General features: G+C 39.1%; 1 protein-coding gene and 1 long non-coding RNA gene across 7 annotated transcripts in view; one reads left to right on the top strand and one right to left on the bottom strand.

Annotated features, from left to right (window-relative positions):
* The window catches only part of STARD13 (StAR related lipid transfer domain containing 13), a 293,148-nt gene that overhangs the window by 201,203 nt on the left and 65,457 nt on the right, over positions 1–26,488 (bottom strand). For 5 of the 6 annotated variants that reach the window (XM_064409024.1, XM_064409026.1, XM_064409025.1 and 2 more), the window contains 2 exons: positions 10,801–10,947; positions 6,346–6,480 (listed from right to left, as the gene is read on the bottom strand). In XM_064409024.1, coding sequence (XP_064265094.1) covers positions 6,346–6,480; positions 10,801–10,947 — 282 coding nt within the window. Of the gene's footprint in view, positions 1–6,345; positions 6,481–10,800; positions 10,948–11,903; positions 17,296–26,488 lie in introns of those variants that run through there. The other variant, XM_064409030.1, reaches the window with a different exon arrangement.
* Positions 22,158–25,356, top strand: LOC135294151 (uncharacterized). The gene is made up of 2 exons (XR_010356306.1): positions 22,158–23,175; positions 24,210–25,356. It is a non-coding gene; the product is annotated as an uncharacterized LOC135294151 (long non-coding RNA).

Here is a 26,488-nt window from a genome sequence, read left to right as displayed (position 1 = left end):
GATGCACAACTTTTTCTTTTGCTTTATTAAAGTGCCTTTATCTTGACCCACAAGTGTTTTTTTCATCTGATTTCCCCACTGAAGAACTTCACTGTTGGGATGAGGGAATAAAGGAAAAAGGAAAATAAATGCGCTGTGCTGGGTTCTTCTGTTAGGAGCACACTTTGGCCAGAGTGCTGTCAAGTGCACTGGAAACAAAGCAGATGAGAAAGCCTGGAGTATTATAGATACTGGAATATACAGCTCTCAGGAAGGAAGGGAGGCATCTGCCCTTCACTCCCAATTATTGATTTTCATTAGAGTTCGTACAATCTCTTCCTGGGCAATGAATTCTTTTACTACCAAGAAACTACTTAGTCTTAAAGCAGGGAAGATTCTGTCTTCCAGGAGCACTTGATCATCTCAAAAATGACTGCAAGTCTAGAGTGCTCCTGGGAAAGAAGGTCCTCACTGTGCAGTCAGAGCAGGGGAAGAACAGGAAGGCAACCATCCTGTTCAGAGGCACAAAAATCCACCATATGGGGGTACATTTGGAAGTGGAGTGGGTCACCTTAAGCTCAACTACTTCAGCATGACTCTGTCCCAGTGAGATACTGGTGAGATTAAGTATTGAACACAAGAAAAAAGGTTATGCAAAGACAAGGTTTCAAGCTACCTGCATCTGTACTGGAGAGCTATTTTGCTGATATAATTAATAGCAACATTAAAGAGGAAAGCAATTCACATGACTAAAGGACACAGTTTGAATTTTTTTTTTCCAAGAATGGGAACACTGGAGTTAGCACTTTATGAGGAAGGATGGTCTGGTAAGCAAAACCAGAAATTGTACACAGATTCTGCTCTTGACCATGTTGCAACCAATCATCAGGTTTTGAGACTTTGAGAAAGTAATTGAAAACCTGATTTCTGCAAAAATTTCTCTACCTCTTCTGCATGAGTAATCCTACTTTTACAAGTGCATTTAGTTGAAGTACAGACAGAAATCTTCAGCTCCAACATGGCCAATAATTGTGTCTTCAAACACACTACATCTTTGAGGAAACAGAGCATTGAATGCTGTGTCTTCATCATTCAGGTCTGAGCTTTTAGTTCCTCTTCTTGCACTTTGTGGGTTGTACAAAGTAGCCCAAACCCAGGATGGGCATTAGAAATCTTTGCCCAGAGATTGCATAAGTCTTCTTGGGGCTTTACTGTCAACTTTGTCAAGGGGGACAAGGTCATGATCTGCCTAATCTTTACCTTGGGAAACACACCCTACTAGATAATGGATGTAACTGTTATTATAAATTCTAGAATGAAGTGATAAATTTATGACTGTATCTAGTAGTGACAGTGTGTGAAACTTATTTTGGAGTCAGGTTTAGGCACTTGTAATCTCAGATGTAAAATTAATACTGCTTACATATTTTGTGGAGCAATAAAGAATCAGCTCAAGGTTTGTAAACAGCTTAATATCTTCAAAATTCCAAAGAGTGCTAGTGAAAGTAAAAACTGTTATGAGCTGCTGCATGATAACCTTTTCTGCCCTGGATTTTGGCAGCTATCTGATAAAAGACTTGTCACACATGCTCACTAATGGAATAATCTCTGATCCCTGGTGGTCCCAGATGAGGAATACTGAACAAGGAGTGCACAAGAAACACAATGATTCTGACTTTGCTTCAGCTGTTTTGATTTTTTAATTTCTCTGCCTCAAACAGAGGGCCAGAAAAGCATTACACCTACTACAGAGAGGTAATAGCCAGAGATAACTGCCTTATTAGTTTTATATTTCTAAACCATGCTAAAAGATATCAGACATCCCTGGGACCTCTGACCTAAACTGTGAAACACTATAGCATCAACTAGTATTTCTCAGAGAAAAAAAAAAAATCCTAAAGGAATCATAAACACTTCAGTCATGTAGGTTACAAGACAGTTTTGCTCCTCATTTTCTGAATCAAGTGGCTTAGCATAGATAAATCATAGTTCACTAACAGTTTAAACTACCAGAAGCTGGCACTGATGTGAAAAAAACAGTTTGCCCTCACCTCCACCTCTGACCCTCTCTTACACCAGCCTACATAACCAAGTCTGAGAAGTGAATCAGATTGAGAATCCAGGCTAAAACAAGTCTCAAAACTGTAAAATAATTAATTTTAGCCCTATTGATTTAATACGTTCAAGCCATTTGTCAAAGCATAAGAAATCAAAACTGCACTCCTCAACTCTACTTAAAAAGAAAACAAAAGTGTAAACTTACAAGAGATAAAGGAAAAAAAAGCTCTTTTTACCAATACACGAAGTTTTGTTTTCTTGCTTGTTCACAGACTGTATAGTGCAGAGCATACTGCGTTACCTGCAAGAGCTAGTGGCTGCTTACTGATGGGTTTTTCACACCTCCATTAGACCCCTAAGTTAGACTATCGAAGTTTTCTCTGCTCAGAGCACAGAGGGGAAGGCACTGCCCATCAAATGCCAGATTGTAATTCATATGCCTGGGAGGGATTTAGTTTATCTAGCTCTAAGCACTGATGCCTTGGGCAGTCACTTCTTCAAATACTTGACCAACATCAGCAGTTTAGGGGCACAAAGCATGTCAATAAGAGACCTCCATTCAGGCAACTGCTTCAAAGCAAGGTGTATCTTGCTGTATATGGACTTTTTATTCTCCAGTAATGGAAGCTCTGTAATGTAGACATGGATTTACGAATGCCAGCAATTGCCAGGTGAAACTTTGCTGTTTGTCTCTCAAGCACGTAGCTTCCCTGCCCAATTCAATAAATATTTCCTGCAGTACCTCAAAAAGAAAGTTTCAGTGAAGCAGCCTTGGGGGTGGGGAAGGAAGGGCAGGAGACATAGCCCAAAACCCATTATTTTTATTCCACCAAAATATCATAAGAAATGCAAGTCATAAAAACAGGCGTACAAACAGCATACCTATTGTGACAAGTTTGCAAAGAACCCATCATTGTTGTACTTTTTTGCTTTTGGCCTAGGTGATATCCATGAAAAGTGTGCAGCAAACATCATTGCCTTGTATTGAGAATTGAACAACTGTGTCCTGCCTAATTCCTGCATATCATCCCTGAACTGAAGCATCCCTGCTGTTTCTAGAACTGGTCTCTGTTATATTTGCTAATCTCAATAATTTACGGAGTATTTGTTTTTTTTAAAATGTCTTGGGTATGTGAGCTCCTGGGGAGTGGAGACAGATAAGTTCTTTTGGACCTTCTGACTCACAAAAAATTGGAAGAGAAGAAAAATTGGATCATTAAAATACAAGAGGTCTGATTTATCTCTGTGTTACTCTCAGGTTCTGTATTATACTCCCAAACTATGCATTATCTAATCTGGATCGTGGGAGTTAAACAGATGCAGCCTGGGTGTGACATGGAAGGAATTAGACCTTTTGTCATTCAGTCCCACCCTGTTTACTATAATGAAAGCAACTTCAGTATACCCTTGTTAAAAAATATGGAAAAGTCTGTATCTTAAGAAATAAGCAGTGAAAATCTGTGTATTGGAGAGATATGATAGACTAATGCAGACTGCATGCGTGGAGCTAGACATAGCATTATTTGAATTTGTATGAAGAGGAGCACTGAAAGCAGCACTTTGAAGGAAGTAAAATGATTGGCTCTCCTGAATGACATTTGCAAACACCATTTTCAATATTTATTCCTAATTTAAAGCACTGCGCAACGAAAAAGCAGCGCACTAATTTCTCAAGAAATTCTTGCCTTCAGTAGTTTTCTAGACTGTCTGGTGCTCTAAGAAACATTTGTACTTTCTGCATTACACTGCTCTTAGTCCAGTATACAAAAATGATTGATATGCTGCATGGACTGTACTGATGAGGATTAGTAGAACTGCTTTTTATCAAGCTAGTATTTCCTGATTTTCAACAAAAAGAAAAAAAAAACAAACCTGACTTCAGAAAAGAAAAAAAACCCAAAACTTACTTCCTCTGCCTTTCCTCCCACACACCAGTAGCCAAACAACAGCAGTACTCCAATATCACTTTGAAAAACATCACTATTTGCATAGTACTAGTGGGAAGGCAGCTAAGCTGTGATACTTGTACATGCCTGAACATTTGACCAAGGTAAAAAACAAATAAAGTTGGCAAGTTTCTTTTTAATTAATTCTGTTATCTATTCCAACTAGAACAAGCAACAAATCAGAATAAATGTTCGTGCTTTTGCAGAAATGGAAAATAGCAAACCTATTCTCCAAGGAAGGGAAATAGCTAGTGGGAAGACAATAATGTTTTCAATCAGCAAGCAAGTGAAGCCAACCTTCAAATTTCCTTTTCAGTGCACAGGAGTAGGTTCATTTAATGAAATAGAGAATTTTTATGGTGGCATGCATATCATTCTTTGGTAGATGAATACAAAAGTGTTCAAGATATCTTTAATATAATAGATTTTGCTTTAATCAAAATTGCATAGATAACTTAAAATAAGCACCTTGTTTGGGGAAAGAGAACTGCTGAGATATTGGGTCAATGTGTAATTACTGCTAACACCAATTGGCTTAGTGATAGGAGGAAAAAAAGGTGGCAAATGTGATGCCAATGTCTGAAAATGCTTCTGAGGTCATTTGTGAAAGAGATGCTAGTAGAACCGATATGCATGGCAGAAAACCGACAGAAAGTATGCCTAAGAACACATGGACAGCAACACAGGAAAATGGGTTAGAATAACTGGGATTTTGGAGGCCAACTTCTTTGAATGATCATGCAGATACAGGCAATTTGACTGCTACACTTCCATTTCAAAAAGCTTCTGATGAAGTTGACCATCAAACTCAAACTATGCTATGAAGGAGGAACTACAAAAAAGATGTCAAGAAATAAAAATGAATTTTCATTGCTAACTAAAAGTGAAAAAGGAAGGTTAAGAATAATTGATTTTCTTTTGCAGTGGATGGATATTACCTGACAGTCTCATGGATATGTTTTCAGTACACTCACAAATGAATTGGAAAATGAAGGAATGAAAGGGACAGTTTTCTGATGATATTCACCTACAGAGGTTAATAAAAACAAATACTGACTGCATATTGCTGCAAGAGGACCTCATGATGTTGAATGGTTGTAAAATAAGCAGAAAAATGTAAATCAATAATAAATACAGTCACTTGCTGGAGGAAAACAAAAACAGCCTCAGGTATTCGCTACTTCCTACAAGATGCCTGAGATTCTGTTTTTGCCAGTATAAGAATGACAGCCAAAATAATAATTCAGTAACAAAATTAAAATAAGAAAATGGTGTGGTATCACCTACTCCACAACTGATCTTTGGAATTCCTTGCTACAAGACATTGAATATCAAAAGAACAAACGAATACGAATGATTACAAATGCTACAACTAGAGCTGAAAAAGACTCTTAGGGGCTATTGATTACAAAAATGCAATATAGTGTCTATCTTCAATGTGCCTGCATGATAAATACCTCAAAGGAAGTTGAGACAACTTACTATCTGCTAAGGACATTAGTATGTCCTTACACTTGTTTCCTGAACATCCAACACTGGCCACTGCCAAAGAAAGGATACAGGGCTATAAGTACTTTTGAGTTAATCCAGTGCAGCCACTTTTTATGTTGTGTGATGATCACAAGTACTGCTGGCACACAAGTAATTTAAAAAAGGGAGACAGAAATCATCTACGTTTCCAAATGAAGACATTGATCCTAAAGTAGCTTATATTTAGCTATTGGGAAAGCAAATCAAAGCCTTTTGAGAAAAGCTTCTGATGGATTTTGACGGATTTTGATTGCAGGCTACAGCCATCACCTTGTAAAAACCTAAGTAAAAATTTCTATTATTGGTTAGAAATAGGATTTAACTAAAATTCCGGAGCTGAGCACTCAGGCTTGCAGAGAATGCAGTGTGGAATTCACCATGAACTGGGCACAGCCAACCACCAAGCTAAAGAATCCTAAGAGAGTACTTCTGAAATAAGCCATGAAGAAAAAGCTGTGGTAGTGGCTCTGATGCCTGGAATCCATCACGTTACCTACAGATGAATTACTCTGTTTCTTTCAATTGACTATGAAGGTGATCCAAGTGACTAGTTCAGATGTAGAAGTTTTCATTAGTGATCTAAAATCAGATTAGATGAACCCCACAGCCCTGGAGCCTCATTACCTGAAGTCCAACTTAACTTTTATCTGTACCTGTTTTGCAAACCAAACTCCTCCATGCAGCATAATATTTCCACAAATCAATCATTTGATGTGTGTGCAAATCAACAAAAATTATTTCAAAGAAATGTACAGACTATACATAGTAAATTTTGAGTCACAGTTGATACATCGTAAATATCTGTGAGTCAGATAATGCTGTAGCTACTTACATCAGTTTTAGGTCGTGCTCCAGTCAACAGTTGGTAAGGTAAACAATTTAGATCCTGGTAGTCTCCTCTTCTCTTTTTCCAAGATACTTTTTCTTTATGATCTCCATAAAGGCCTGCCTCTACTTGAACAGGGCACTGTAAGAGAATTTTTAAAACCCAATAAATAAAGACAAGTCAGAAATATTTTTCATGTGAACTCGAAGATAAAAATGTAAAAGTTTTATCTTTTCCTCTGGATTTTTTTTCCTCTGATGTAAGGCAAACATTTGGCTTCGATTTTTTTTTCTTAAAAGCACCTGCTGCATCATTTTTACACTTTGCTAAGCTAGACATCCTGCCATTATAGTAAGTCTCTTCCTTAACATCCAGTATACACAACTGGAGAACTAATCAATAATAGTACACCTTTCCTTAACTTAAAGGAACTGAATCTCTTTGTAGGAAGATAAATGGTTTTATTCAAATTATTTTTAAACTATCTTTTAACTTAATTTCATGTTTATTTTTGTATATTAAACAGAGACCCAGAAAATTCCCATTTTCAAATTACAGATTCTGAACTTTTCAAATAAAATTTTCTTTATTCCCTGAAACCTGGTGAGTTCTCATTTCACTGTTCCACTCCCACACAATTTTTTAAAAGGTTGATGTCCTAACTCTGGGCCCACACGGAACGCAGTGTCAGGAAGAGACCAACTGCACAACTTTCCCCATGTATCATTGTTTGCTCAAGGAAAAATTGGGTGAATGAGCAAGAAGCAATACATGCTGCAATCCAGCAGAATTAATACTACAGACAATCAGGGAAACAGGGTCATGGGTGGACTGCAGAGCAATCCCAAGCTGTTGGGCACAATCATTCCAATCAGCCCATTTTCAGGCTCTTCCTCTCCACAAAGCAAGAAATATGCTGTTGATCTTTAATAGCAACTGCCCAGTTCCCAGTTAGTATATTTTGTGGGGATGTAAAATGAGGAGGCTTTGAAAAGGTGACAAAATAATTAGTATGCAGCCCCCAAAAAGTTTTAAGACAATATACTAATGCAAAAGAATTAAATTAATGTGTAATTTAAAGAAAAAGCTTTGTTGAATGAAAGTCATATCTCTAATATAAGATGATCAAAAAATAATCAAACAGGATTTCCCTGTCATTCATGAATATCAAATAAAAAACTGAAAAAACTGAAAAAAAAAAGTGATTCTTAAGATTTCCTGCTTTTTCTGTACTGAAACTGAGTACAAGATACTAAGTGGCAATTAAGCAGACACATTAAACAATAGGGAAACACAGTGTGAGAGGAGTGATTTCTCTCTGATGTTTCATTTACAAAGTGCCTCCTTCTATACTGCTAAGAAGGATTTTTTTTTCATAGGAAAGGTACAGATTTTGCAGAAGTACAGCTATTAAATGTGTTTTTCCAAAACTAGCAGTTTTGTTGTTAGTACATTCAAACAGTACAGCTTTTTGCACTTAAATAATGTGTTTATAGCATTGGTGAGAGAATGTTTCAGAAAATAATTTGATTATAGACAATTATTTTTAACATCTTCTCTGGATCAGCTACTGAGGAATCCAGTCAGTGCTACATCCTCATAATATTTAACAATGAAAAAATGACCAGCAGTAATTTGTGGTTTACACAGATGCAGGAACAAGTCATCCCTTAGCATTCAGGCAAAAGCTATTATGCTTTAGAAAACACCTTGAATTTTCTCACCAAAATACTGCAAGACTCTCTACTCTCACCCAATAGGTCCCATAATATTTATTTACCCAGCTGATTTTCATTAGCACATATTTTGGCTTCTTTTGTAAAAAAAAAATCTGTTTAAATGTATTATTATTATATAAATGTATTAGTATTATTAATAACAGATACCTTCACAACAGGAAAATGAAAAGAGTAAAAAATATCAAATAATTACTTGCATGAATAGGTAAAAAATCCTTCAGTAGAAAACTGACTGGCTCAATCTAGGGATTAAATTACACAATATATTTCTGAGATACAGCATTTGTCATAAGAAATAACTCTGTCATCTGTTAAAAATTGTCCACACCCTCAAGAGAACAACTTTCAGAGCAGCAGCTCCAACAAACCATGTTCCTACTCATACAGTAGTCACCTGCTTTGGAGATTTTGGGTCTCCAAAGTCAGACTCACATCTTTAAACAGTTCACCCAAAACCACTGTCAATCATTTCTTGTGTCAGGACCCAGTTGAGGATAAAACCATATGAAGAACACAAAAGTGGTTCATTTTATAGAAGCCAAATTTACACAGTTACTAGTAAACATATGTTTGAGAGAGGTCTTCTTTCTATTCAAGTTTCATGGTAAGTGACAAGAAGAAAACATTTGAAATGTGTGGAACAAATTACAAGCTATAGGTAGAAATATGGTACAAATATCTTGAACTGATAGAATATAAATTACTCATACAACTTGTGTGAAAACCAGACTTATTTTTTCCACTGCAACTGTCATTTTGAGATCTGCAGTATCTGTTTCTTTACAGTACATTTATGGAGAAATTTGTGAGGATCTATCTCTTCTATGACTACGAAGTAAAACTAAGGCCACCCATTCTGAGGCAAATTATTCATTAATATTTAAATCAGAGCAGATGATTCTCTTGCTCTACAAATACTTTTGCAGGAGACAGCAAATGGTATCCCATCATCAGCTCCACAACAGATTTTCCAAGACTCTTTTCTTGCTCTGATCTTGCTGGTCTCACTAGAAAGAGTGAGACCAGCAAGATCATTGTATTAAGTGACCTGTCCAGCTTCTGTATTGAAATTGGTTCTCGGAGGTTTAAAGGTCATTTCCAGTTTGTCAAATAAGGCTACAACAAAATGGGTCTGACTCACATATTTTCCTGTCCACAGACAACTAAAATGAAGACATCTCTTCTATTCTTTAGAGTGGGAAGAGGTAGCTTGATAAATAGGACTGCAACTCCTCAAATATCATATTAAGCAAAACAGTAATTTTGGTGCTGGTGAGAAGTGCAAGCATCTGGGGTGCTGGTGATGGCATTCCCTATGCAACCATTTCGGATGATGCTGCTCTTATGTATCAAAGTTCATTTGAAAATGTCACTTATTTAGATTTTTCTGCTGTTTACACACAATATGCCCTTCAGTGAGTGCTTCAGCAAAGGATTTGAAGTCGTATCCTATGATCTTCAAGCCAACATGAAAAAAGAATGATGCCTAACCAAACCACAGCTTTTACCTCAGTGCACTGCCATAAAATAATGGGTGTTTGGATCACTGGTTACCAGACTGTCTCACAATGGGAAGTGTTTAAACTCTGATGGCTGGGATTTCACTTTCAGACAGAAAAGCAGCCTACATTGCCACTGTATTTTGACAGAAGACATTGAGCATTCTCCTGCAAGGAGACAGAACACTGTCCCTTAATAGGCAAATTAATTATGAAATTAATTCAGCTGGACAGAGCTAGTTCCAACCAGCTGACACAGTACAGTAAGAAGGAAATGAGAGATGGCCGTGGCCACTGTTACTAACACTCTCTCTGCAGAACTTAGAAACACAAAGTGCAAAAGTCTGAACATCCCACCTAAAGAAACATGAACATTTACATTGTGATGATCCACAAAGATGCTTACTTCAAGAATTTACTTTTACAAAATGAAGCAGCAGTGACAGCAAAAACATTCACAAAAGATCACCTTCCATGAACTTCAAGCCAACATTCAGAGCTGAAAATCCTTACAATTGTATCTTAAGAACTGAGTTTAATCATAGCTTGAAACAGAGAGCAAACACTTCTATTTCTTATGCTGGTCATTCTCCATTAATTGTTTATATAAAAAAACTTGCTTATTGAAAAATTAATAAAATAATATCATTGCTCCTTTAATCCTATTTGCTCTCAAATAAAAAATTGAGAAACTGTTTGTTTCGACCGATGACACTAGTCATCACAAAATATTCTTAACTAGAGGATTGCAGCTCAAAATCAACTATTTAAATACAAGAAAGAAAGAAAAAAAACATCTAGTTGTTCTGGGGTGACTGGGACACTAGTTCAACTCTTAATGAAGACAGTGTCTCTCTCTTGCTGTTATATCTTTAAATAAATATAATAAGTATTAATAGGCTAGCACTCAAATTAACAACCTGAAAAACATGAAAGCAAATATCCCTAAAACAAAAACAAAGAAAAAGTGTACAATGATTTTAAGTCATCCTGACAGAAAATTTTAAGTTTCACCCTATCACAGTTCTGGTTATTTGACCATTAGTTACCTAATGTTAGAAATTTCATTTTATTAAGTGAAAAGTTTTAACTTCACCCTAACACCTGAGCTCCTTGGCCTATTCAGAAACACAAGTGGATCTAAAACTCCTCTCCTCTGTGGCTGGAGGAGTGTTGCAGCTAAATGTTAGAGAATGTATCATATGACACACACACATTCTTACCAGTTGCTTGTGCCTTTTAGAAGAAGGAGTACTGGATGGAGAAGAGCCAGCACTCAGAGCTTCTTCAATATCTAAGTTCAACTGTTCCAGTTTCTTCATAAGCCATGGCATAGAGTCTGGCCATTCAGATTCCTTTTCTGGTTGGGTCTAGAAGAAATCAAACATATGTGAAGTCTTAAAATATTCAAGCTGTTTGTAACGTGAAGATGCTTATTTTCTCTTCCAGCCCCCAAGAAAAATGCTGACCAGTTCTGTCTCTGTCCTTGAGCAACATTTTTCCATTTAGAAAGCTTCAATTATCACTCCAATCCTGACGACACATATTCATAGCTGTTCTACATACTCAAATGACTTTTGTATAACTGAATGGCTTTCTAACACTTCATCTTGGGTGATCCACGGCTATTTCAAGCTATGCAGAATCAGGACTAAAACTAAAGTCACTTGAATGCCTCTTCTTAAGCCACTTCTATTTCAGCATCTCTCCACTGACTCTTTTTGCCAACAAGAACCAGAATATTGAAGGTTATCATGTGAAATTTATTATTTATATTCCTTTACTATAATTCTAGACTTGTAAAATCCTCTGTCCATATGGTAGGAATACTTTATTGCTTACTTTGTCACAAAAGGATGCATTTTTCCTTTTTATCTGAAGAGCTTCACTGTATAACAAAAAATTTAATCCATTGTAATGTAATTGACAAAGATGCTTTTCTTATTCCTTAATTTCCTGGAAATTCTTTCCAGTGCTCTCCTAAAGCACCTCTCCATGGTGGTCCCAATGTATACTGCTGCATTATGCCTTGTTTTCCTTATTCACATCACTTCTAGTGATCCCCTACAAAAACCAGTCACACTAACCTCTCTGTCAACACAGGCAGCTACTGCTCCCCAGAAGACTCTGTCCTGAAGCTACTTCAGTTCTTTCACCCTCCTGCCTTTCACAAACAATACATATCTTTGCACAGAAGATAATTCCATAGTGAGCGCGATCAGACAAACAGTAATAATGCATTTTCATCCTGCCATAATCCTAAGAGCATCATACCAATACTCCTCAACACCTAGGGGATATAGATGAGTACTGTTATTACTCTTACCTGATAAATCTTTATGGTGCTTTGTTTCCTTAGAGCATTTCACAAGTGGAACAGAAAGATAACTAACTGGCTCACTATTGTAGAAAAAAACCTCTTTACAAAGAGAATCCAGGAGATTCACTCCTCTATTACACTGACATATATTACTATTAATGGAATTACTCATTTTCTTCCCAGTAACTAAGGTCCCAAATCTTCAGACACCAAGTCCCATATTAGCAACAGACACATGTTCCCTTCAGAGGGGCTACTATGATCTTTGTAGGGATTGTTTCGAAGCACAGAAAAATAAATATCACAATTTTTACTTTTTCAAATCCTTATTTGGAATTCCACAATTTTTTTCAACTGCCTGAAATGCTGTTATAACTGCTAAGCTGTACTTCAGCTCTACAGCTATTAAAATTATTTAAAGAGATACTTTGATTGCTTCCCATTGTCTTTCCAACCATTTCCAAGTAAACTGCAAGACGTTCCACAGAAAATGAGTATGAAAAGACACTTCTCATATTGAATCCATTCTGAGTGAGATGACCTCACACAGGAAATGTGCATATTGATATATGTCCACAACACTTATTTGTAAACAAAGCAAATGTTTTCCTGTGGTTTTCCTTCCTCACATACTGGTCTTTCCAATACTAAAGAACACTCAAAAAACTCAACTAGGACAAAACATGGAAACCCACACAAATTCCACAAACAATATTGTATAAATTCTGCGAAACTCTAACAGGAATGTTTTATTTCTCAACACAGTTAAAATGCAATTTATAAAAAAGAGGCTGTAAGAATATGTTTTCTGACTTAATAGTAAACAATTCTGAAGCAATAATCACACAGGGAAGTGAGTAAAGCACGTTTGATTTCTGTGAGCTATGCAGAAATTGTTCTTGCCAGGTGACAAGCACTGAAGGTTACATTAGAAGTTTGGATTTCTGAGTTTAGTAAGATGCAGGAGCAACTTCCACATGTTGAAACAGACCACTTTCTATTCCACGACAGAAAAGAGTATTTTGAGGGGTGTTGGAGAGGTGTCTCTGATTTAGTACTTTCCATAGAAAATACAAAGATAAAAATTAATGAAGACTTCAAAATATTTCTAAGACACTCCAAATGTATGCAACAGCACATGTGACATTGCATTACAATAAAAAGTACAGCTCCATGCACAGGGAAGCAAATTTTGCCTTTATCTCAACAAATATTTACCTACTGGAACAATACTTCAAATATGCACTAATGTTCTTTCAAACAACTCTATGAGTCAAGCCTCCTTATTTTTATAAATTTCTTGTTTTAATGCTACAGAATTCAAACCACAGTTATTTCTAAAAAATACTAATCCTAAGGAGTTTCACCAAACTATAAATCTCCTAGCATTCTCCATTCAGTTCTTTTTTTTAGTTCAGTAAAACTCTATATTGTGTCTATTAAGGGGATGAGGAAAAAGATGGGGTTTCATTATCCTTGAAGATAAAGCCAAATGGGCCTAGTTAACAAATGCCATTCACTAATTGAAAATTTGGCACAAAAGCACCATTTGGAACAAATGCTGATTGGCTACGTATTTCAAAGGTTGCCTGAAATTCTTGCTAAACAGAAAAAACATGATGCTACTTACATTCAGAAATATACAGCCTGCACAGTAGGACTTCTAACTGGTGAATAAATTTTGCCTAATCCATTCATGAGGAACACAGCTCCACAGTGTTCAGTCCCTGTAACTAGGCTGGACACTATCAAAGTGCTCCAAAGATCTGAGTACCAGTGTTTCCTGCCCATAGCAACTGCACAGGCAGTAGGGTCAGGGCGCCTTTGGAAGCTTTTGTGTCTTGCCCTTCAGAAGGAAAAAAATCTCACTTTAAATTATCTAGAGAATCATGGCCTGCCTTATTAATTGTTTGGCCTTTTTTTCCCTAAAAGGTTACAGGGAGAACACTCCTTTCCATATATTCTCAAGGTCTTTCTTTGTTGGAGCCATAGGCATTCAGCAATGCATAGGAACGTTGTTACCTTTTGAAGAACCTTGAAAGCATAGAGACCAGAAGTGCTTTACAGAAACACTTTTTACATGCTACCTTCAAACACAGCATCATTTAGTTTGGAAAAGACCTTTAGGATCATCAAATCCAACTGTTAACCCAGCACTGCCAAGTCTCCCACTAAACCGTGTCCCTCAGTGCCACAGCTACACATCTTTTAAACACCTCCAGGGGTGGTGACTCCACCGCTTCTCTGGACAGCCTGTTCCAATGCTTGAAAACCCTTTTAGTGAAAAAAAAAATATTCCTAATATCCAGTCTAAACCTCCCATGGTGTAAATTTGAGACCATTTCCTCATGTCCTATCCTAGACAGATGAGCAGAGAGATATAGAAAGTGAGACCACAGAATCCCTTGTCAAACAAGTGTTTCAAGGTGGAGCAACACTGTCTATGAAGACCACGGCACACCCTAGGCCAAGAACAACTTATTGGCCTTGAAAGTGAACTCTTTTGCCATATAGATTTCTCAAGTCCCATATACTCATGCTAGATTTAAAAAAAAACGTAATCATAAAACAAGAATCATCCTCCATGGAAAACAGAAAATTAAGTGGTATGAACTTCCTAAAATCAGCAACAGATGCAGCTATTATGCTTAAGACAGCTATGGTATAGAAGAATTATCCCAACAAGTAAGATTTACTGAGACATATTTAGCAATCAGCCAAATATAAAACTCAGTTCTATGTAGCTACTTCCTACATCAACCACAGTATTTTAGAACAGCTTAATGACTTTGTTACATGTACACATTCATATGTATCCTGACTCTGTATTCACTTGCACAGCTGAAATTTCATTACTACCAACAACAAATTAGAGGTAATCAAGGTGCAATCATTGAAACACTTACTTGCTCTTTTCTAACACTGAAAAGAAAATAAGTTCCAGACATTGAAAGGTTAGTGCCTTTTGGACAAAAGGCTTCTGCACATTGTTTTTCAGCTTTCAAGTATTCTTCACTAATCTTATTCAGCAAAAACATGTGTGATAAAAGGCATATTTGTTTCAATGTTTGGTCATGAGGCTTATTGCAAGAGGCATAATAGCTGCCAGCAAATCTAAATTTAACTGAAAGAATGTGGCAGAAATGAACAAGTCCATATAGAACATTCAGGGGTCAGGGTTAACCCTGCTGCCAGACCTCATCCTATACTGGAAGCAAAAAGGCTTTCCAAGTGAAGGGTTATGAGAAAGTTACACAACTCTAAATTTATCTGATAATTTGTGGCTTTCACTTCAGAACTTCAATAGGTCCAACTGTTCTGGTAATTAATGTATTGTACAACTTTGGGTAGTAAATCAGTAACCACTGAGTAAAAAAAAAAAAATGCTATTTAACCCTCCTCCCCATTAAATCTGCTCAGATAAAAATTCTCTCTGATGTGCAGCCTAGATCTGTAAATAATGATTTTGTGGAACAATTTCAGGGACCAAATATCATATTCTGCTCTTGCTGCATGGATGGGGCTCCTCTGTTCTTAAAAAATTTCCGTGTAAAAGAAGGTCTCTCAGCTGCTGATGGCTTTGCCTACAGGGAATGGGGAAGGAAGCCAGGTTGATTTGTGATGAAAAATCCTTCAAAAAAATTTATTTAGAATACAACTCTTTCATTCAAGAAATAGATATATATGTGCCTTCTATATTGAAGATAAAATATTTCAAAGGGAATTTTCCTTAATATCCACTACAGCGTTGCTTAAGTATTTACAGAACTGTTGGATGGACACCTAACTTGCGGCACCTTCCTCCTGGAAAGCAGGTGAGTAAACTCAGCAGTTGGCAACCTTTTCACTTCTAAGAACTGTATGGCCATATATCAGAAATTATCAAGGAAGTCTCTTCCATCTCTCAAGTCAGCAGGCAAGGCCATGCACATAGGTTTCTGGGACAATGAAAGCTCTGATCCTCAAAACATTCACCTAAGACAGGCCGTAAGGACCATAGCAGTTTTGCAGAAAAAAAAGCAGTTTGCAGAAATACTAATGTGAAAATATGTGTTAATCTGTTTTAAAGAAAACACCATTTCCAAGACAAATTATTTTCCCCTAAACTTATTACACTTCTTAAATACATCTGTGTATGGAGCTTTTATTTTCATTCCTGTCCAGCCACTTTGTTTTTGTTGTTTTCCTTCCTGAAGGCTGCTGCCTCAAGCTACTGATTTCTTCAGACAAGTTTTCAGAAGTGACACAAGCCATACCTGTATGAATGACAAAACCTTTGGTGTTTTTTGATGTTCTAGAGCAAAGTAAACTGAATTTTAAACACATTCAACTTTGTTTCCAGCTTTTCTGCATTTTCTCTTAAAGTGGCCCCACACACCTCCCTTAATTTTCTTACGCTAAAGCTCAACTATGACTTTATATGTCTGTATTTAAGCACACCACTATGTCTTTGAATAATTAATACAGTAAAATATAAAAAATACTGTGGAAGTACTAACTTCAAGATATAGTGCAATAAGAATATATGCTTGGATTTTTTTAATGATTAATAGGTGCACAACATGGTAGAAAAAGGAACTCAAAAAAGCCATGAGAAAATAATGTAATTAGCCCTGACTTCATTACACATATTTGACTACTTGACTTTTCAAAGTCAAAGTAGCTCAGAAATGGACCAGATTATTTTTAATAACTGCTTTTAATCTTTCAGGCAGTAAACAGGCAAATTTGACCTTTAATTGTATTCAACACATTGATCTTGCACAGTGATAATGTTCATCGTAGGAAAGAAAACAAAATTCTGAAGTCCTGTCCCTCTTTTAAGGGTTCTTGCATCAGTTTTTAAGGAGTACTGCTCTAAGCTAGGCAGGACAGAACAGAACCCCTTGTATCAATGGAATCTTCCAAATACTAAGTTTATGGAAAATTTCCCAGATGAAGAAACTAATTTCTAGGACTGAAGGCCACAAACTGTATCAACATGGTGTTTCACCCAAGACAAGGGCGAAACTGGGAGGGGAGAAGAAAGGAATTTAGCTGAAGACAAGGTTTAGGGCAAAATGTTTTGGAAAACAATTCCATACTGCTGCAGAAGTTTTAAAGTGCAGTGACCTGGACAGTCTAATACAAAAATTCTGTTGCAGCTGCATTTTGTTTCTAGCAAAAGCAACTAGTTTTGTATTTAATTTCTCATTAAAAAACAAACAAACAAAAAACCAAAACCAAAAAACAATAACAACTTAAAATGGCACCTAGTTGGTTTTAACATTTTGCTCCAATGATTAGATTTTCCAGATTCTCTAAGCCTACAGCATCTCCACCTTCTATCAAATTATGTTATCAAGCATGACCAAATTTCACAAACAGGCTGTTAGTCAAGCCTGTACTGATGACACATGCTACAGAACTGGCACCCAAATGGCCAGACAGGCTGTCTTAATTGACATCTGCTCCTATTTCAGCATATGAATTATCCTCTTGGGTTATCCCGTCTTCAGCTACTTCACAACAGATGTCAGCTCATAATTTATCTATTCTACCATTTCCTCCACCTTGTGAGGTGGAAGAAGTGAACTGCATTTCTAGTATTTGAAACACCTGTTCCAAGCAGTAGTCAAATTCCTGACGCTGTCCATATTCGTTTGGTTTGGCACCATCTGCAACAGCGGTTGTATCTGCACATCACAATTAGTGACAACGAATGCCAAAGTATTTTACACACATAGGTATTGAGTCACAATTAATTTCTTAATGAAAAAATACTAATTGCAAAATCCTCTCTTACCATGACTTCCTTGGAGAATGTAACCAGCTTGTGTCTGTTCACAGCAGGAATCTCCCTGCAGTAATTCCTGATTAATAAATTCTAGGTTTCAGACTGGCTTCTGTGAGACTGAAGGATCTCATGCCACTAAATTCAGAAAAAGTTACAGACCAGAATAAGTAACTTACAAATCTTTCTCCCTAATGTGGCACCTTTTGAGACTGGGTAGAACTCTAACCAGTTTTCCTAAAACAGAGTTCTATCTTTAAAAAACGTTATTGTTAGAGCTGTCCAGGATGTGTAAAAGCTGGTCTCAGCTTCACCTTTGGCCTGATACATTTCATATGCTTTAAGGTGAAGGGATGTACTTCTGAGTGACAGAGAAGAACCAGAAGATACTGATGCTCTAGAAAACAAGAAGGAAATACCTGTAAAACATCCCAGAGGAAGTAGGGAGGGCTCCTTTCAAAAGGTGGGGCAGCCCACAGCCCAGCTGAAATGCCTCTATGACTAAGCACATGGCATGGGAAACAAGCAAGTGGAGTTGGAAACCATGGTACAATTAGAAAACTACAACATATCAGGAAAAGAGCTGGGACAGAACTGTAGTTAAAGACTACAAGCTTTTTAAAAGAGACATAGGGGCAGGGGTTTTGTGCTGTGTGTAAGGGAAGGGATAGATTGTGAAGAGCTGCCTCTGAAAAACAGCCACAAAAAGGTTGACAGCCAGTGGGTAAAAAAATTCAAAGACAAGACCAACAAAGGCCACCTGCAGGTGGGGGTCTGATCAGGGGGAGACCAAGGTCAAGGCCTCCTGCTTCAGATACAGAAAGCATCATACTCCAAGACCTCATCCTAGCACAGGACTTCCACCACACAGGCATCTGCCAGGAAAGCAACACAACCAGCTGTAAGAAATCCAGGGGGTACCTCAAGGACAACTCCTGGTGCAGCTACTGGACAAAGTAACCAGATGAAGAGCACTACTGGACCTGGTGCTCACCACAGTGGATGAGCTCATTAAAGGGGTTAAGACTGGAGGCAGCCCAGGCTGCTGTGACCTGGTTGTGAGTTGACAAAATCAATGAGGTTGGAAAAGGCCCCAAGTACATCGAGTCCAACCTATGACCAAACGTTACCACGTCAACATCATACCATGGCACCGAGTGCCACATTCACTCTTTTGCTGAACCTTTCCTGTTCATGATCTCAAGGAACATGGACCTGGTGAGGAGCAAAGCCAGGGCCATTAACTTGGAAAAAAGGACGCCAGTAATTAAAAATAACATGAACTAGAAAACAGTAACACCAGATAGAAGGGATAGCAACAGGGTGTTTTAATTGAAAATTATGTTGTGACCCATGAAACATTCAGGAGATCCCATCCATAAACCTTCTGAAAGGTAAAGCAATTTTGGGAAGGTTTTTCACTTTAGGAAAAAAACTTCTAAAGTGCTAGGGGAAAGCCTAGCTGGGCTTATCTACAGCATAAAGCATCTTCCTTCCAAAGAGGAAGCACTCGTGCCTTACTTTTGCTGCTGGCCCCAGAATGGAGCTGTGTGGCGAGTCCCAGTAGCGAGTAGGGGCAGCACTCCGGCCCTGGGATCAACAGGAGCCAACGTGGGTGCCCTCCTCTCTTGCCCTGTCAGCTCCAGCTTTGAAACAGCACACACCCAGGTGACTTGCTTCACTGTTAACTGGGGTTTTGTTTAGTATTTATTGGTAAAGCAATAATTTTGTGCCATACAGCAGTTGAATTAAGCAAGGCTCTGTCTGCTGCCTTTGCACACTGGCAGCCAGGGTGATCAGTCAGGACTGTCAGAACTCACTTGGACACAAGCTGGTGCTCAGTGTGTGGCACTCCAAGGCACCAATGAGAACTGGGAATCAATCCCTGCGCTGGCACCAGGGCTGCCCTGGCAATCCAACACACAGGCTGAGGCATTTCTTCTAAAAAAAAACCAGTGTCGGTGTTTCCTTGAAGAACCCTGGAGCAGATTCTAAAGATTAAGATGGTAAAAGATAAGAGAGAGATCTCAATATCTGGCAAATTTCTAATTGTAAAGAAACACACCAAACGCCAGCATACTTTTATTTTTAAAAACTCATATACCAACATTCTTGTTTTCAGTTACTGGAATTTTAAAAATTCGTATCTACAGTGAAGGAATTTCCAAGAAAACGAGTACTAGAGATTGTCTCCAACTACTTTGGAACTTCAACTGTTTTTGAAGGAAGCTGCTTCTTTGGTACCTATATTGAACACAAAAACTTAACTTATAAAAGCATTATTGATAGTACAAAACCAGTAAAATCATAACAATACTAACATCATATTCATGACAAGCTGCTACACAAAACCCTCAAACCCACTAAGGATCAAGAGGATGCTTTAAAATTCACAAGCATTCATTCTGTCACATCTGACATTGTTCCCTGCCCAAGTTCTTACAATGCACTAATCAGAAGATACATTAATGTCAGCAAGCCATTTGCACACAGAAATATGAAATGAATGGAACAAATAAAGAGCAAAAGGCATCTTTTGGGATTCAAGAGTACTAAAGGACAAAGATGAGAAAGCTTGGCAGGAGAGATGCTACTTTTATGGCTAAGGATACATGGTGATGGGACAATGGACGGAACATGAATTTATGAGTGAACAAGAGATGATAATTGAAATAATGTAAACCTTCTAAATTATATCCTGAACCAATTTTCATCATGTTAACAATGAAGAGAGGGCATTAATTCCAGGCCCAGAAAAGTAATTAGGCAGGATTCCCAGATCTCCGCTGGAAGTTTGTAACCCAAGTATCCAGGTTTCACTGCTGGGCTTCAGTATTAATCAAAAACAATTCAGATGCCATCTATACACTTGTTTTAAGTATTTAATGATTTTTAAATGTGTTTTAAGAATTCACAACCGTTCCTGAAACTGTTGAAATTACTAGAGCAACAAAAACAAAGAAAATTCACATAGCCCATATTGCTAACATTATTTCAAAAACTTGCACAAAGCAAAAATCACATTACTCAAGAAATGGTACTACAGTTGCTAAAACATCACAGACCAATCTCACATTAAACTCAAGATAATTTACACTTATTTGTTAAATAACAATTAAATATATGAGAAGTTATAGCTCATGTGTAAGCCATACAAGAGATTAATCCATGTTTCCCATGTTACTGTGAAGGTGGTGAGGCACTGGAACAAGCTGCCCACAGAAGCTGTGGATGCTCCATCCCTGGCAGTGTTCAAGGCCAGGTCAGATGGAGCTCTGGGCAACCTGGTGTAGTGTAAGGTGTCCCTGGCCACAGCAAGTGTTGGAATGAAATGATTGTTGAGGTCCCTTCCAGTCCAAGCCATCGTATGATTTTATTATACGCATGTAGTTGCACAAAAATTCTTGTGGTTGCCCCAAAATAGCATGCACATGCAAACCTTACAAACACCTCGGTATCTCTGCACAAAATGAGAGCTGACATATGCTTTAACTGGTTTACGACATGCACGCTCAGAACGCCACGTAAGATTTGCAAAGAAACCAAATTTTGCAACAGCAGCTCTTGCAGCAGCAGGGAACCTCCCTGGGACTGGGACACGAGACAGCAGCACCATCCCACGTAAGGCTGCACAAAGTCATACCGAGGAGAAAGAACAAAGAAAGGGTTTCTCCATTCAAATATGAACTTGGCAGCATTATAACCTGCAGGCCACCAGATTTTCTCAGATCCCTCCAAATAATCTGAGTAGCATACTTTACAAAATAGAAAAATAAACACAAAACCAACCAACCAGACAAACAAAAACTAAAACAAACATAAAACCAAAACAAAAGTGCTGCTTTTCCAGATCCTTCTCTTGGCGGAAACATTCTTTCGCAAAAAATCCCCAAAAACCAAAAAAAAAACCCAAAAAACCCAAACAAACAAACCAAATAATAATAATAATAAAAAAAAACCAAAAACCAAAGACCAACAAGAAAGCTCCCCCACAAATCGTTTCTCCCACAGGCTCGAGCTCAAGGTCACAGCACACCGGCTCCGGGGGCAGGGCGGGGGCCAGCGAGGGTTCGGGGCGCGTTTGGGGCACAGCCGCCCCTCCCGCCACCGCTGCGGCCCCCGAGGCGGGCGGATGGGACAGCCCCGCGGAGGAGCGGGGCCCAGGCGGGCGCAGGGGAAGGAGGGCAGGGAGGAGAAGGAGGGCAGGGAGGGGGACGCGCGGCGGGGGCGCTGAGGGGCGGCCGCGCCTCCCCGCCGACAATGGCGGCGCCCGCGCGCGCCCAACGGTCCCCGGCCCGGCCCCGCCCTCTCCAGGGGCGCTCGCGGGGGGGGGATGGGAGGGGCGGGGCTCGCGCCCGGGCCAGCGCCCCGAGGTGCGCGCGCAGCGCCTCTCCCCTTTCCCCTTCCGCTCGCGCCGCTGTGACGTCGCCGGGAGGGGCGGGGCCGGGCCGGGAGGGCGGGGGCGGCGGCAGCCGGCGGCTCGCGGGGCGGCAGCGCCACCTGGCGGGCGGCGCGGCGGCGGCCGGGGGCGCCCCCTAGTGGGCAGGGAGGGGAGCGCGCCCCCGGGCAGCGCTGCGGGAGCCGGCCGTGCCCGCCCCGCACCGGGAGGCATCGCCCGCACGGGCCGTGCGAGGAGAAAAGCCGCTGCCAGCGGGGAGCGGCAACTGCAGGGGGCGAGGCTGAGCCCCGGAGCCGCCGCCCGCTTGCCCGTGGCAGCGCTCGGCCCGTCCGTGCTGCCCTCAGAGGCGCGGCGGCTGCAGGGCAGGGGCCGAGGGGCCGGCGAGCTGGCACTGCCGCCGCCGTGCCCCGAGAGCCTCCCCCATGGTGTAGAAACTCCCAGCCGGGTCTGGCTTCGCCCCTCCAAGAAGTGACTTTTCCATACGCCTCAGGTTCTGCGTATGCCAGAGCACTTCAGGGGAAAGACCTGCCGCATGCCTTGGCTGGCGTGCGGACGTGCTGCTGATGCCTTGGCTGCGCAGCTAAGCAGAGGTGTACAAGGCTAAAAAAGTAATCTGAAGCGGATCTTTCATTTCTGGGCTCCTCAGTGCGAGAGAGACACACAGCTCCTGGAGCGGATCCAGAGGAGAGCTGCAAGGGACTGGAGCATCTCTCTTCAGTGGAGGATTGCAAAGTTTATCAAAGGAGTGGAGCACCTCTCTTGGCAGGAAAGGCTGAGGGAACTGGTCATGTTCAGCCTCGAGAAGAGACAACTGAGAGGGACTGCATCCATGTCTATGAGTATCTCAAGGGAGGGTCAGAGGATGGACCAGGCTGTGCTCCATGATGCCAAGCAATTGGACAAGAGGGAAGGGGCAGAAACTGATGCACAGGAAGTTCCACCTGAATATGAGGGACTTATTTCCTAAAATTTTCACTGTACAAGAGACAAAAGTGATGGCCCACTATAAAGCTGAGGATAAGATAACAGCCAGTATAATTTTTAATAGCTGCTGATGAACTTATTTATGTGTACTAATTTGTCAGACAGTGCGAAGTTACCACTAGGTAAAGCACATATTGATTGTCCCTTGCCAGAGTCATGGAAGGGGGTGCTGGGGACATTCTGAGGGAAAGGAAGTAGAGAAGACATTGGTAGTGTTGGGAAAATAGCGGGAAGTAGAAACTGGAAATAATACAAGAACAGGAAAGGACTGGAGTATGATGGAAAGCAGTGAGAGGTGTGGAATAGTTTGGGCAACAGGAGGACCTGGAAGGGGTGAGGCAGGAGGCATTAATTCTGCAAAATGTCAGGGTGATAATCTTAAATCTGAAAGCATTTTGGAACAATTAATTACTTTTCTGAGATAATCATCATGGGGTGATTAGGTGAATTCTGCAGAAACAGTAGGACAATAAATTATTACTTCCTATCCTGAGATGCTTGATTTTATAAATGACTTTTTTTTCCCTCATAAAGAGCAATTAGTCCCTGATCAAGGAGCTGAAGAAAAATACATTGCAAGGGTTGTTCAGAGCTTATTTTCTGATTTTATAGGATTTGTATCATTCATCTCACATGCTCTTTTATTTTTTCATAAGCAGCAAAGGGGTTTCTCAACAGCTTCTGTTTAGGCATCAGCCTTGCCAGGTTGCTCCTTGCAGAGCACTCGGGGAGAGCAGTGAACTTCATTCTCTTGTGCACAAGGATCAAGACAGGGATTTAGGCCTAAATCCCCCCTGGATGTTAGGCAAGGGAAGAATAGTGGATTAAAAAACAGTCACATGAAAGAAAATTATTTTTTGTGGCAAAATTGCAGCAGATGAGTGCATTTTTGAAAATCTTTTCTGGAAAAAACCCCGTCATTGGGAATGAGGAAGGAAACAAAATACTTCTGTAACTAAAACTACAGTGTAACACAAACAATACATTGTGTATTTTTTTAATTTTTGGGTTGGCCAAAGTTAAAAGGAGGTGGGAGTGAGTTTGAAATCAGAAATACCATTATGCTTGGTGACTAGAGAAAAGTAGCTCCAGGTATAATTTATAGTACATGTACATTTCTCAGTTTTAATGTTTTGCCTCCCCTTGTTTTGAACAGGCTGTGGGTTGCAGCATTTCAATTATAAGGAGCTTGTCAAAGTGACATAAGGACACTGATCAGAGTGACAAATAAATCTCCTTGTATAAATTTTTGGAAGTGAGAACGATGAGTAAAGAAGTACATTTTTCTTTTCATTGTCTTAAGTTTCTTAAATGCCTGCACTTAATCAGATGGAATCTCCCTCTGGAGCTCTTCAAAGACATCAGTGTCTTTAACTCAACTGTGTAAGAAATTTATGTGCTTCATTTGACAGCCTGCTTTCTCTATAGCATGGAAACTGGATATGTTCCCTAACACCCAGATCCAGATAATATTCTGCTGATGTCTTAACTCTGTGTGTTAAGGCAAGATGTGCTGCCCACTCTCACTCCTTCTGGTCTTCCTCCTACATCCCAGTTTCTCTGGAAGAAAATTATAAGAGCTGCAAACCTACTCCAGCAGCCTCCATGGATGATCAGGAGCCATAGATATTTAAATATCTGAGTGTCAGAGAATTAATCACCTGAACTACAGAGATCAGATTTCACTCCTCCCTGCCTAGTAAAACTGGCAAAAGCTTTTAACCTGAAGAAGCAAAGAGTCTTACACATAACATTCTGAACAAGCCATTGGCTGTACCGGGGACATGTCTTGCAAGTCACCTCTCTGTGTCTCTGTTTGTGGTTTTTTTTGCCATCTTTTATTTGGTAAACTGAAGTGTGTATTTCTGCTACCTGCCTATGCTAAAAGCTACAGCATCAGGTGTGTTACTATAATAATCTGCTGTGGTTTATGCTTTTTCTTTTTTCTCTAAATGACAAGAATCGCCATGAAAAATATAGAAACTAAGAAGCTGAAGGAGTTGGGCAGAATTTAAATGCTGAATTAAGATAATCACATGATGCACAAGAACAGTCATCCCTTATTAATGTAGTGTGTAGTTTTATATTTTTAATTATTAATGTTAGTTATGTACCTAAAGTGTTCAGAATTTGAGCTACATTTCAGAAGAAATACATAAATATTCAGAAGAAATACATAAATACCATGTGAGTGATCAAAATAACTTTCAGAACTTTAACTATTCATGGTATTTGTACTTATTGATGATATCTGTAAACAGCTGAAGCCCTGTCTTGCTAGAATTAAAAAATAAAAAAGTCAATGTTGTGAAGTAAATGTTGTATTATTAAAACATAATACTGACTGCATATGGTGAGTGCATATATGTATAATGCTGACTGCATAATATTTTGCTGCTCCTGGACGTCTTACTTTATGAAGACTCTTTTGTGATTTTTTTTTAGTCACAAACAGAAGCAAAATAGTGACTATATATTTTAGCATTTCCTTTTTAACTTGGGAAGAAGATAGCTCAGTTAGAAAACCTAAAACACTTTCTCTTAAACAAAGCATTTGATCTCAATTTTTGAAGAAAAGGTGCTTTGATAAAGCAGCCTTAGGCATCGTTCCTGAAGGAAAATAATAGTTTATTCCTATAATATATTGCTTATACCCTGTTAGTGTTTTTGTATAACACAAAAGTTGTAAAATAAGGCCTGGAGATCAAAAAAATCTGTCTTGCTGTTAGAGTATTATGCTCACAAAAAAACTACCGTTACCAGAATTTTAAGGTCCAGTCATGTTCCCTGTCCTTAGCTTCAAACATCATCTCCTGGAATGAGAAGGGTTGAGGGACGACAATGATCTGTAGCAACTACTTTTAAAATATACAAAAGTTCTGCAAAATCTTCAAAATGCAAATGCACTGAAGTTCTGAGGCAGGTGAAGCTGAAAACATGAGCCTGTCCCAGGGTTTCACTTACCAAGAGTTAGCCTGACTGTTATTGACCTCCAGTTCTAACATAACTTGTATTTTGGAGTACTTTAGTTTTATTTGTATTTGCCTGGTTCTTTGTGAAATACCTTAACTGACAGCATTCAAAAATTCTGTTTATCCTTGTTAAGGTATTAGGTAAGCTTTGTTTATAAAAGTAATGGTTATTAAAAAGAGCAAGAAAATATTACTGTTTGGAATTACTAGGAGAATTACAAGAAAGAGCGAAAAACCCCTACTGTGAGATGAATACCAGCAATGATAATTCTATTCACAAATGTTTCAGTTCCCTGTGATATGGCATATTTTAGAAAAACCCCATTAACCACAAAAATCCACATAAAGAGATCTATTGGTATAACTCTGCAAATAACTGAAACCAAACAATTCCTAGGCTGATTCAAGGATTTCAGCTAGTTTCTCCAGTTACATACTTCAAGGAAGCGTATTTTGAAATGCA

Source organism: Passer domesticus, chromosome 2 (assembly GCF_036417665.1).
Source record: "Passer domesticus isolate bPasDom1 chromosome 2, bPasDom1.hap1, whole genome shotgun sequence".
NCBI classification, from domain to species: domain Eukaryota; kingdom Metazoa; phylum Chordata; class Aves; order Passeriformes; family Passeridae; genus Passer; species Passer domesticus.
This window is presented reverse-complemented; position numbering and strand designations above follow the sequence as displayed.